Here is a 13,929-nt window from a genome sequence, read left to right as displayed (position 1 = left end):
TAATCACTCGTCTCGTTGGATAGAAAGAATTGTCTCTTATAAATCCAACAATTTGATCTAGATCATTATCTGGAATTTTCATGGGACGTTGATTGTGCTTCCTCAAGTCAACCGCTTCGTCACCGCCATGCTCCTCTGCCAAAAACCGCCTTCGCCTCTTCGAAATACACCTTTCAGAACAATCAAAGTATCTTGATATGTCATAATTTGTACGACCAGTATTTATCAAAGTACGCATCTGATGTAAATTATTATTTGTGGGGACGAATGGCATTTTAAACTATGTTTTTATATTTTTTATAAAAACTTGAAACTTATAATAATCTCTTTACTGATTAACTAACAGTCTGATAGTGTTTGCGGAACTCAGGCTTTTTTTACTTTCGGTATTTGGCACAATAGCGCTGTTTCGTATCAAAACATCCAATAAGTAACATTTTATAACTGTCTGTATCATTAGGGCGCTGTTCTCGGCTCATTAAGAGGATACAGTAAGGGAGTGCAAGGATAGACTAACACGTGTCAAAACAAGGCATTAATTCATTTGATTTTAATAGATGAGCACGTGCGTTTTACTGCCATTTTTCTGTTCATTTCAAGATGAATTCGATCGAAATAGTTGTTGCTGAGGAGGTTCGCAATCGAGTTTTTTTGTATACCAGGACACATTGCCATTATGCTAACAAACGACTTAGAGCCGAAGCTTTCCGAGAAATACGGGAAATAGTTGTGCGTGCCATCCCAAACCTTCTACAAGAAGACGGTAACTATTAATTTATTAATTTTGTTAGTGTACCGGCATGACAAGTGACATCATTGTGAAAATTTCAGTTACGGTTGCTAAAGTACAGCGCATATACTTGTTGCTGAGAAAACAATACAGCAAGATCCAAAGGATAATACATAGCGGCAGGTGGACGATTAATTACCTGACTAATCGGAATAAAGATATTCTACAATACCTAAGCTTTTTACGTTTCATTGCACACCATGAAGATGGATGGCTTAATATTACAATACCATGAAAAAAGCCAACGTAATAAAAATAATAAAATAAACCAACAGTTACGTAAAATTTTGTAAATTCAACCAAATTTTCTGTCTCCTTTCAGATTATACATCAAGTTAGTCAGCTATAGACAATCAGATCCAGTAGTGTATCATCCCAAATGAAGTATCTCTAAAAAAGTGAACATTTATTATTATTAATATTTTTATTATCATTATTGTAATGTACTCTTGTTCCTATTGTATATTAGGATGTCTGAGTATGCCATTTGTTTTTAGTTCATTTTAATATTATTGCCAGATGCAGCTATACAAAATATTAAAGTTACATACTTGTAAATATGTATTGTACAGTAGCATAGCTGTAAACAAACCAAATTTTAGTTCATTTCAATATTATTTTCTTTGTTTTCACTTAAATATTTAAAATCAGTCAATTCAGGAGTACAAAATTTTTGAACTTAATAAATAACATTGAGAATATAAGTTAAATTAAATACATTAATATTCCAGACTTATTACCCAAAAAACAGCTCATAAATAGGACACATGTAAACCACAGTATCGAGAATCACCTTCTCACTTTTGGACTTAGTCGAAGCTTATATACCCAACATGTCTCACTATTTCTTCACTGACATGGCATCTTGGACTTTGGTTGATTACGTATACTCTCTGGGGCAGCATGTATGGTAGTAATTTATGCAGATGAGTGATTGGAAGGTCAGCGTTACCATGATTATAATCCTGAATAAAGTAATCCCATAGTTTCATCTCTGGACAGCTAATTCAAATTCCATAATCGACTGAAATTTTCTCACTTTAAAGGTCAGCTTGAAAACATTGATATCCTGCTAGTTAATAGAGTGTTGGTTCCTATAGAAAGCAAATTTTTTACAAAGAAATTTATCTTACACCAACAGTAATAATAGAAAAAAATATATTTTTTATACTTATCTGATGCTCCAGTTGACAATTACTGCTTCAATAACTCCACACTTAAACTGCCACTTCAAGAAAATAAATAGCTGCTTCTCTCACAAGTAACTTTTCTTACTTTAGTGAATGTAATTGAAAAATTAATAATAACTTATTAAATAGTAAATAAAACACAAGTAACTTTACTTAATTAAAAAATGGACAATAACTCATTTCAGGTTACAATGAAACATAAATACATGTTGCTGTGCACATAGTCTGCAGTAATAACAGTGGCCGTCGTTGGATAGCTTTACACTATTAATAGTTGTCTTTTACACAATCCCAAGTTTTGTTTTTTAAAATTAGGCATAAGAAATTAGTGACAGTAAGAGAGAAAACAAACAATCACCCTATTTTCTGCTCCAAAGCAGTACCAACCCTGTTTAGAAATCTGTTTTATCATATGAGGTAGGTATTCCACTATCTACTTTATCATACATCCAGGGGTGCTCAAAATTTTTTAAAAACTTTTTGAATTTCCCGCGGAACGAATTAAAGTACCCTTAGTGTACACGGGGCATTAAAACGAGCCTAAAACCTCAAATTTTACATCAAGTCGAGTTTCAGTATTTTTCGGGCTAATATGAAAAATGACCCCGTCATAGATGAGTTATGGATAGTAAATACTTGAAATTATCAAATCAATCTATAGAGTATCTAATTCATTGAACTTCAGTTCAAAAATAGCCTTAAAAACTTCACATTTGTATAACAAAAAATCACGTCCACAATAACTGGTGCACACATAACCTCTTTCACTATGGTGGTATTATTGCGGATACCCGGTTGATTTAGCATTGAAATTGACCACAATAGTACGTGCACAATAATACATACAGGCCCGCAATAATACCAGCATTGGTAACTGAACTTTAAAACCTCTTTTTAAATCGATATTCATGAGTTAATACATTTATAAAAGGGGAATTCAATAGTTTTTGAGTTCAACATTTATGATAAAAAAAAAAATCCCAACGATTTGACGCACTTAATTTCATAGACAATCGTTTAAAGCTAACCACTAAAAAAATAGCAATAATACCCCCATTTACCCCTAAATCATTCCTTTTTTTTTTCGGGACTCAAGCTCAAAACTTATTCTTTAAGTTGTGTTTTTCTGCTGTATACTGATAGTTTATTCTTAAATGGCTCTTAAATAACTATATATATAAGACTTCATCAAATAATCCAACGACTTGTGTTCCATAAATCCATAGTGGAAGTCATAGAGTACTCTGACAGATGTAAAAACTCTAAAACGGTGTGTTACAGAACTTGATATTGTAGAAATCAAGACTTTGAAGCTTACTAAGATAAAGATTTTCATATTATCTGATAGACTATTACATTTTTCCGAAAAAAAAAATTTATTTTGAGTCATGACCGATAAGTTTGTTTAACGTTTTCGAACATCTTTACTTATTTTCTAAAGATGCTGTATTTCGTAAAATCATTTTTTAACTTTTATTTAGAAATATAAAAAATTAAAAATTCAAGTTAAGTTTTTATATTGACCAACCCATAGCCACATTATATTGTAAAAATGATGCACAAAATTTTTTGTATTACAAATATTCAACAGGGTGACTAATCTAAATATTTGACAAAGCCGTCAACGATGTTATTAGGTGCAGTAGGGCTTGCCGGTGTTACATTTACCTCTGTGTACTACCAAATTTCAAAATCATCAAGCAGAGAAATGGTATAACTTATATAGCATTATCTATGTTTTAATATTTTAAGGCTAAAAAACTCAACTAACTTAACTAGCTGTTCAATTTTCTTAACCGCTAATATACGATATATTTAAAATGAAGCATCAATCGTATTGAGCTACTGGATATTGTTACAGTTAAACTGGTATAGCGAGTGGTCTACTAGACATAAAGTGTACGAAACGACGCACTTGTTATCATATGAAATCTCGTTGCAGATCATGAATTCCACAATTCAAAGCCTGTTAGTGGAGTTTGACCTCCCATGTTACGATATTACGCTGAAGCAGGTTCTGCTTTCAAGGTTGCCTTAAGCGTTTCATCAGCGTGTTTTCTAAACTTAACTGTTCTTTTACTATGTTATCTATTTTTGAGAAGTCTCACGGTAGTCAAATTTTTATACAAATTGTCAAGTAATTCAGAAGACTGAGCGTTTTTATTTAATTTTTAGGAGCTCTGTGAAGTAAATGGAATTTTATACGGAATGAAGACGTACATCGTTTTCGTAGAATCGAGAAGAAGATTTTAGTTCTATTTACACTATCTTATTCTCATATTAAACATTGTGGTCACGCGTGTAAAAGCTACGGTAATATTCTGTTGAAAAAGTTTTTACCAGATTCTGCGTATTATTTTCGCAAAATTCTTACAACTTTTAACTACGTATGAATTGGGATTATGCCTCTACCACGTGACCTCAGTATGTATATGACTAATGTAGAGGGAAAATAACACAGGTCTTATGGGAGGAATCTTGTTTTTATTTTTTTTCGCACTTAAAAAGATATTGAGCTTAAAAAGGTTGTTAATTCCATGTTACTGACATAATGAGAGTTACGTAGTTATTTTTTTCCTTTGATGAATTCGTTCATGAAGGTTGAAACAGCGTTTTGAACGTATACGGAGTGCCGTTTAACCCTACTTTGAGCTGTTTGTTTCAGCTGTTGCTGCTGCTGCGCTACTGCTGCTGATGCTCAATATCTTTTTAAGTGCGAAAAAAAATAAAAACAAGATTCCTCCCATAAGATCTGTGTTATTTCTCCTCTATATTAGTCATGTATATACTAAGGTCACGTGGTAGAGGCATAATGCCAATACTCTTGTAAGGTATGTTGATCTAAGAGTCACGCATAAATATCCTTAATTACTTAAACGCAATGAGGTTCAAATATTTGCATGAATGAAAATCCTTACAACTCGCATAAATTTTTATTTTTATTATCTTTGAGGAGGAAAGGAGTAATTATATAGAAACACTTAAGTTTTTGTTCCATTTTCATATAAAATCCATGTATTGTGTAGATTTTTAATGCGTTACAAAAGAAAACAAATGATAACAGGCTGCGTCCCGAAAAGTCATGTATAGATAGAAGAAGATAGGTAGGTATATATATTCACTGATAATTTTTTTATCGTTTTGATAAATTTATTTACTTGTAAATAACATTATCAATTTGTTAATTTTTAAAGAAACAAGAAATTTGAACGCAGAAAATGATATGTTTTGCTATAATAACGACGATAGCTGCGTATTCATACAGTTATTTTTTATCTTACGTACTCAATTTACAGTTATAACATTCGTAAAGTAAATCTGTACAGCTAAATCAACAAAAAAATTGCAATATAACACCTACAGCGCCTAATCAAATCAAATTTCCACGTTTATAAGTGTCCATCTCAAATTCATTCGATTTTACGTTCTTTTGTCGCTTGGATCAACTTTTAACTTAGAATTACATGGTTTATATTCAAAATGTATAGTATTTATCTTTGCGATATATCACACGTCACACGCATGTTTTTTCATGATTGCATACACACACACACACAAAGAGTTTTCCATGCGTTTTTACATTAGCTTTCTCGTGTAATTTTTTTTGCAATCGAAAAATCGATGATAAATCACCACTTCGATTATCTTATGTACTGTAGTCAAACGCAGCTTTATACCTTCACAATATGTATTTAGTCGTTTGTCTTTTCTGTTTACAAATAAACAGGTAGTTAGAAATCGCTGATCGATTAGATACGCGTATTATATTACCATTTATGGATATACGTAGTGCTAAAAACTGTACAACACAGTGCGTCCAAGAACTTAAAAAGTTCAGAAGACAGATTTCGTTATAGAAAGTTCTCTCGGATTGCATATGTTTCCGCAGTATCCACACCCATTTTTATTGCACACTTATACAATCAATGATCTTGATTCTAGTTTTTCTTAAGCAATTATTAATTTTTTTTTTTTTTTAGTCATGAGATAATCACATAATACGTCAGGCTAATATCATCAGTAAAAGCCTATGGACCTGAGTAACTATTTTAGTATTTACTTACTACATGTGTTATCTCAAGGTTAAAATATGTACATCAGGAAATAACTGTTGTTCGTCGTTTTGTTTTTAATAATAAAATTGCCATTTGGCTATTACGTTGCCTATGACCTTTTTTTTAAATAAGCCGGCATTTCTTCTAACATGATATGATTGCGAACAGTGGAGTGGGTCATAACGTTAGCACAAGCATGTTACATGTAGATCAACGTACGCTCACCCATCTGACGTTACACCACAAATATTACATTTCGTTACTTTATACAAGGGTATGGGTATTGGATCTGTTTTTTCATCAAAATCATTCATTCAACGTAATCGAGTCTTTATGTGGTTATTTCCGAGTCATCGTTGAATCGAACTCTGATATATACATAACGTCACTCTGACATCGTTCGTTCAAGCATAACTGTAAATAATCCTACGCATCTCATTCGACAATGTGTCTCAATACATGTATAATAAACAAAAATATTTATCTAATAACTGCATCAGTTCGATTCGATAAATAACCAGCGATAAACTTACAAAACTACGCAATGACACGTAAAGTTTTTAACCGTTGAAAATTTAACGTCTTCATTTTCGTGGTAAAACAATGTATAAGAGAGTATTTCATTTTTTATTATTTACTATGATTAAGCAACACTAAAATCTTATTTTTAGTACTTGATACTCTTACTAAATATAATCGGAGGCTTAAAAAAATTAAAGAGTCGTCTTTAGAATAATATTTACATTTTTCATGTTTATCAATTTATAGTACACCACCATGGATCAACACAATTTTTACAGGAATTAGGATGGGCTATGTATTCACAATATATTATATTATTTGCTGAATAATAATAAGTAAACATCATGGAATGAATACATTTTCTCAAGTAAATGAGGACTTTTTCCAACTCTACAACCCAGAAAAAAGGTACAAAAGATTTTGTGAAAAATTTTTCTTCGTCAATTAGTAACACATCAGAAAAAAAAGATTTCTAAGTAACAACACTATTAAACATTACCCGTGTCAAAGACAAGTCAATTGAAATAGATTTCGCAAATCGATCACTGGTTAATGATAAATAAGTTAAGTGAACAGAAAAAAAAGGATTAATGCACATTCGTCCCAAACCTATGTATAATTCCACGATTCCGCTTCGTGAACTCCAACGACCTCTTAGGTCCATGTAAATAGTTTCACATAAGTGTCATTTCGCTCATTCCATGAGTTTCAACTTTGGCGAAAAACATAAAACCTCTACAGTCACGATAGCTCCGGCGCATCCAACATAACGCTGGGGTCACTGCCGAAAAACAACTTAAAACAATGTAATGATATGCTCTCAATGTCAGAAGGCTCCACGCAACGCTTGAGCGCTTTCCTGGATTATCTTCGACGAGTGTTTGCTAGCCTCTAACTTTGGCCGTCGCGCACCCGCACCATGATAACTGAAATAATCGATCCTCGTGATTTAAGTACGCAATTGTCCATGAGCTCAACCTCGACACTACAAAGCAGAACTATACCAGCCGTTGGTGGCCGTTTTGTTGGCCGGATGGTACAAGTGGAATCCTGGACCGGCTGCCGGGTGATGGTAGAACTGCGTCTGCTCGGTGGCCAAGCTAGCCGTAGCGTACGCCGCGGCCGCATCCAGAGCGCTGGGGTGCACGGCGGAGTAGACCTGTGGCTTCAGGGGTAGCGGTTGGGCCGGTTCATACTGATGCCGCAGCACTGGATCCCCGTAAACCGACGCCTCGTAACTGTTAACTCCCAACTGTTGCTGCTGTTGCTGCTGCTGGTGCTGCTGGTGTTGCTGCTGTTGTTGCTGTTGTTGCTGCTGGTGTTGATGTTGGTGCTGCTGTTGCTGCTTGTCACGAGGCGAGACTGACGAGGGTGGGGTCATGGCCGAGTGGTAGTCGACCGCGTATCCAGCTGTTGCCGTGTACGAGGACACGAGGTTCGTGAAAGCGTCGGTTCCAGCGCCAAGCTTTTGATTGTGGGCCGACAATACGAACTGGTGGTCGCTGTAGTTTGACGAGCCCTCGGAGCCAGGTGGCGTCGGTAGAGGACCAGTCTGGGGGTTCTCGGGGTAGTAGCCACCGGCAGAGGGTGTTCTGCCGGGTGGTCCATTGCCACCTGAGGTTATTCCGTGCACGTTGGCTCGGATGACGCTCTCGCGGTTAGCGTATAGCTGCCTGAGCAGCGCCGATGCTGGTAGGCTGGTGGACGACTGCTGGGGACTCAGATGGCCTAGATGGTGGTGAGCGCCAATCCATTGGATCGTTGACTTTTGTTGCTGCTGCTTGAGGAGGGCATCCGTGCTAAAGTCCGTGGGTTGGTGGATCACTGGGGAGTCGGGCTTTGTCAGGCCAGTGGCACCGGGCAGGTGCTTTGACATGGCTTGCTCGAGGTCCTTCACGGATGCACCTCCGGTGTTTGTTGTCCCACCATGGTGCGCTTCGGTCAATTCGTCCGTTCGACGTACCTGTAAGATTTAGATGTGAAATAAATGGCTTAGCAAATGTTTGAATAAGGGTTTTTTTTTACATCGGACTATTCATTCACTACAATAAGCACGGATGGATAAATTGTATTAAATATCTTAATTATTCACACTTGTCTATTACGTTTACTGTACTGTATAATGCATGTATGAATAAGCACTGATTTTACATGAGATTTTAACATGAAAATTTCGTGTTGTAGGTGAACAGAAATGAGCTCCCCTCGATTCCTTCATAGTGAGTTAACTTAAATCGAGTAATCAGAAAATGTTACTGTTACACATCAGTTAAACCAGAATTTACGGTTACACTCATCAGGAATACGTGAGAGTGACACATTCTTAAATTACCTATATTATCGCTATTATGCTAAAAGTAGTTTGAGAAATTTTCGTTCATTTGTTTTCTTCAATCATCCATTAATTAAAAATTTTCTTTAATTTATAGAAATAGATAAAACAATGATGGATTTGTTTTAATTCAATTCATTTAGGTTTCAGAATTTCATGTTCACAATCCTAAGTATAGAACTAAGGCTTACTAACAATAATTTTTAATTAAAATTTTAATACATGAAACAGCATAATATCTTTATTTGAATAGAGCTTGCAAAATAATTTTTTTTTTTGTAATAAAATGTACACTTTTCACCAATCGATTATGTTCCTATATCTCTTAATTTGCTTAGGAGAGAGATACTTCGTAGCTGAAGAATCAATTTAAAGATTTTTGTTGTGTTAGGTCAGTTTAAAAGTAATTTTTTCACAGACGCCTTTGCAAAAAATCAGAAGAACAATCAGATACAAAATTGGCAGTGCTCAATTTAATATTCTTTTTTCGAAGCTATAGAAGCTGTTTTGGTACACAGAAGGTTCTTGGAGGTACTACTTACATATATATATATATATATATATATATATATATATATATATATATATATATATATATATATATATACTATATTAGGTAATAAAAAATTTAGCCAATATTAATGTATACACAACATTTATCGAACAATTATAGCAATTTTTTCGCATGTCAACTAGAGTGATAAACTTAAATTTAATTAGTTTAAATTTAAATACGATACCTAGCCTTTACTCATTCGGCACTCCGGAAAACTAACTTCGTTTATTTTTAACTGTAACCTAATGGTTCAAAAGCTGTATGAAGTAAGATGTCCCCATTGCTATCTTAATCATTGATTTATTAATAATTTGAGAGGTGAAAGAAATGACGATTGTATATTATATGTGTGGAGTAACATAGCAAATCAAAGCTAAGTAGACTTGTATTTCAAAACCACTGTGAGATAATACTTGTAACTGATTCTGTAAATTTGTGCTTTGTAGTGCTACTTTGACGAAGAATATTTCAATTTGACATCGCGAAACGTAACTGAGTAATCCACGAAATTATTTCTACGACGATATCTCGTAAACTGTTAATTCAACTGTTTTATAATATTAACAACTGAATATCCAACTTTTGCCACAGACTTTGAGTAAAAATTTTATGCATGTCCTTATGAAACCTCTAAGCAATTAATTCAAGCACTTCATAGTAGATTATTCAAAACTAGAAAACAAAAGTAAAAATATTTAAAAGGTTCGAAAAAGAAACTTGAAGCGTTAAAAATTAATCAAGTGGGCGTTGTAAAAGTGTACGGATGGAGACGCTCAGTTTTTGCCACAAATGTTGTTTCACAGTTCATAGCAAAAAATTAGAGCCCTTGCAAAGCCCTTTCGTCTTTCCATCCAAGATCAAAAAGTGTAAGCCACTGCAAAATCCCCCCGTGGCTCACCTTTGGACTGCCTGTCCTCAGCATCTGGTCGTTCGCGGGCACTGAATGACTAGACGAGGCGGGACTAAGGGCGTGACTCCGTCCGTTGGTCGTCACGTTTTTCATTCCCGTCTCTTCGTCGTCGTCGTCCTCGTTCGAGCTGCTGTCCTCCACCACAGGAGGGGCCACCGGCACAGCCGCGACTTTTCTCTTGCGCCCTCGCTGCTGCAGCTTCGGCGTTTGGGGCTCTGGGGGCTGCTGCTGTAGATGGGCTACGATGTTGTCGTGGTGACGACCACCTCTGTCCGTCTCGGAGCCCCGGGCCTCGTCCCTGTCGTCGTGAGGCGATCGGTGCGAGTGCTCAGGATGTTGGTGTGTGGGCCCTCCACTGCTCCTGCCTTCTGGAAACAAGGGACTGAATCAGTTTGAGCCAAGTAACGGGTAGCGAATTCGCGAAGGTGTAGAAATTTTTTTTTTCTTTTTTTAATCATAGTTGAATGGTATTTTTATCCTTAGTTAACTTTTTTATTATTACGTGAAATGCATTTCTTCAAAGTTTGCTAAAAAAAAAATTCAGTTTAAAATTAAACGGTCTCAACAAGTTTTGTGTAATTTACATTAAAAAAAATTGACTCGTGATTAACAATATGTTTTTCTAAGTAAAAAAATACATACAATTTATGTTATTATGACATTTAATTTGTATTATTTTCTAAGGTATACCAAACTTTTAACTGTTGTGTAGTTTAACAACTATTAGAAGTAGAACATAGGAACTAATGTAGATGTGTAGCAGCTAAAAATTTTGTGTAATTTAAAAAATTATAAAGGTTAAATATCAAAATTACATTATTTTTTTTTGTATTTTCGTATTAAAAATGAGTGTATGATAATAGTTTACATAAGATGGAAATACTCAAGATTTGTATATTATCAAAAAGACATTTGTGTCAAATATAACTTGTACAACACTTTTGTAGTCTGCTTAACTTCATCAACATCATTTCATTGGACGTACACATTCTAACTCCAGAAATAAATTATAGGTTGAAAGAGGCTTTTTTAATTTTGAGGGCATTAAAAAACAACAGATATTGGATTACATTCCAAATAGATGCTACATATACTTTATGGTATGGAAAAACTTGCAACTCATTTCAGTTATTCCAGGATGGTAATAATGCTGACTTAAAATTCAAAATTGTGTGTAGTAAAATCTTATTCATTTTTAATACCATGACTTGATGGTGATTAAAATTAAGCTAGATCGTTACTGTCCATATTTCAAAACGTACGTAATTAGAAGAAAAAAAATGTATCTATTGCTTGACTGTATCTAGGCTGTCTTAAAGTGGTAGATGTATAATAATACAAGTATAATTTATATCACTAAATAATGTATGAATAGTGTTTCATAGGGTGATGTATGCTTGTACATTTTTTATACACACGTGTGAAACGAATTCACCTATAATTTCAGATATAACTTAATTAGGCTAACTTGGCTGCAGAAAAAAGTTGTTATTAATAAACGTGACGAAATCCTTTGTACTATTACAAAATTAGGATATCCTACGAGATTAAAAAATTAGCTAAATACCTATTTAATTTTACGTACACCTGTAGGGAAAGAAATAACTCTACAAATGATCCTTGAAGAAATTTTTGAAATTTCTTCGTTTGTCGTCTCAGGTTGAAGGAAATACGCGTTTGGTATGAAATGTACTATTTTTTTTCTTTGCCGCTTATTTATCTTTTTTTTTAATAGAACAACGTGTGTATCTTCAAACGAAAGCGACCCATATGACTACCTTTACAAGGCACCACTGAATCCACATAAAAAAAAAAAAAAAGAAACAAATAAGTACGTATTTATCACAAAAAGCAAACTAGAAAACTGTACATGCTAGATGCGGGTCGTGGAAAGAGAAGTCATGGTTTTCATGTACGTTGAAAGCATCGTCCATTCGTAGGTGCGTCAGTGTCCTCTTCCATTGTAGTATCTGTCGTAGATCAATGTCTCTCGTCTCCGTCTCGTTCATCGAGATGAAAGACGCGATATTTTTCATACTTAGTCGTATATGGTCATTGTGGATGACTCGAAAACTCAGAAGGCAGCTGTGCTTCGAGACTTTTTATTTGTCCCTTGTGCAGGTGTTTTCAAGTCATGTTAAATTTTTCTGTAGTAAGATGTGTTCATGGGTATTCCATTACACGTCACAGGTACTAAGGAAAAATAGTGGCCCTCATAGGTGCTGCTAATTAGTGTCAAAGTTTATTCCGATTAGGTGATAATGGAAGTTATCGTCCTGCTTTTTTAGAGACAATTGGACTTTTTCTTTTAAAAACTGACATGAAGCCTGTATAGTTTGTACACGGATAAAAAATTTGGTTCATGCAATAAAAAAAATAGTTGCTGTAACTAGAACACCCGTCAAAACTTAACCGTGATACCACTGAGTCTCATTTTTTAACCATTTTATGCATAAAAAGCACTTTATTTTTTGAATGTATATTTAAATATTCCAATAAATGATTACGGCAAATAAATGTTGGATAAAAAAAAGCTTTTGTTACATTCTTTGTTCTTTACACTCAACTTGTGAATTACAGCTACTCAATTAGCATAGATAAATCAAATAAGTGCAAATTAATTGTTTTTAAACTAAGCATTTATGTATTCTCTTTTTAGCAATTCCTAATGGTCTTTTTGGTCATTGTAACCAAATATGTAGTTAACATAACTACTGTTTTCAATGATTGAAATAGTTAGAGTAAACATTAAATAGTTAAGTAAACAAGTTTTTTTCCATGACTTGTACAGGAATGTTATTTGATTTGATTTCATTTATAACAGGCTACCGCTGCTTCAAAACCTAATGGGGGATAAAAAGCTACCATTGCGAGTTTAGGGTGTCATCGACCCATTTCCTCCTTTCCTTTGACTAACAATACTTGCGACCGCAATGATGGATCGGCATAGTTAATCAGCGTCTTTGTTGTGAATGTATGAGAACAAGAAATAGAAGGCGATTGAAAATCTTTGGAATGAAGGTGTTTTTTTATACGAAACAATTAAAGGAGCTTCGCATATTGATAAATACACTAAAAATTTTAAATAAAATTTCATAACACAAATAAACTAACGTTGTAATGTTACTGATAAATAACCAAAGACATACAAAAGATAAATCAAAAGACAAGGCTAACGAGAACAAAGACTGAATCTAACAGAATCTCACCTCCTCTGTCAGCGTCGGGCGAACCGTTTTCAGGATCGTTACCAGCCGCGTCTTCTCGCTTGACGCCCATCACACTGTCCTCGAGTTGGCAACAGTCCATGATCAAGTTCGCATACTCGCGACCGCTGTAATTACACGCAATAAGACAAACTTTTGTGTTAATCATCAAAATTGTATCTTTTGTCACAAATTTTACAAATTGGTACGAACCTTATGACGTAGTTGACGCAGATAATATTCTGTTCTTCGGCGTTTTTCGAGTTGCAAACGACCGTCGCGCAAGTCTGGAGCCACGTGTAGCCGCCGCTTTTGTTCATAAGTCGATAATAGTGCGTCAATACTTGCCCTTTGTGTATCACTGAAAA

At 34.6% G+C, this 13,929-nt stretch overlaps 1 protein-coding gene across 1 annotated transcript in view; it reads right to left on the bottom strand.

Moving 5' to 3' along the window:
• Positions 1-7,542: 7,542 nt before the first annotated feature.
• The window catches only part of LOC106644186 (protein trachealess), a 363,163-nt gene continuing 356,776 nt past the window's right edge, over positions 7,543-13,929 (bottom strand). The window contains exons 13-16 of the mRNA XM_089596061.1: positions 13,775-13,922; positions 13,565-13,689; positions 10,344-10,720; positions 7,543-8,520 (exon numbers count right to left, since the gene is read on the bottom strand). Coding sequence (XP_089452187.1) covers positions 7,543-8,520; positions 10,344-10,720; positions 13,565-13,689; positions 13,775-13,922 — 1,628 coding nt within the window. The remainder of the gene's footprint in view (positions 8,521-10,343; positions 10,721-13,564; positions 13,690-13,774; positions 13,923-13,929) is intronic.

The sequence above is a fragment of the Copidosoma floridanum genome, unplaced genomic scaffold (assembly GCF_036245765.1).
Source record: "Copidosoma floridanum isolate Cflo_tuat_1 unplaced genomic scaffold, Cflo_Japanese_pri ptg000029l, whole genome shotgun sequence".
Taxonomy (NCBI): Eukaryota; Metazoa; Arthropoda; class Insecta; order Hymenoptera; family Encyrtidae; genus Copidosoma; species Copidosoma floridanum.
This window is presented reverse-complemented; position numbering and strand designations above follow the sequence as displayed.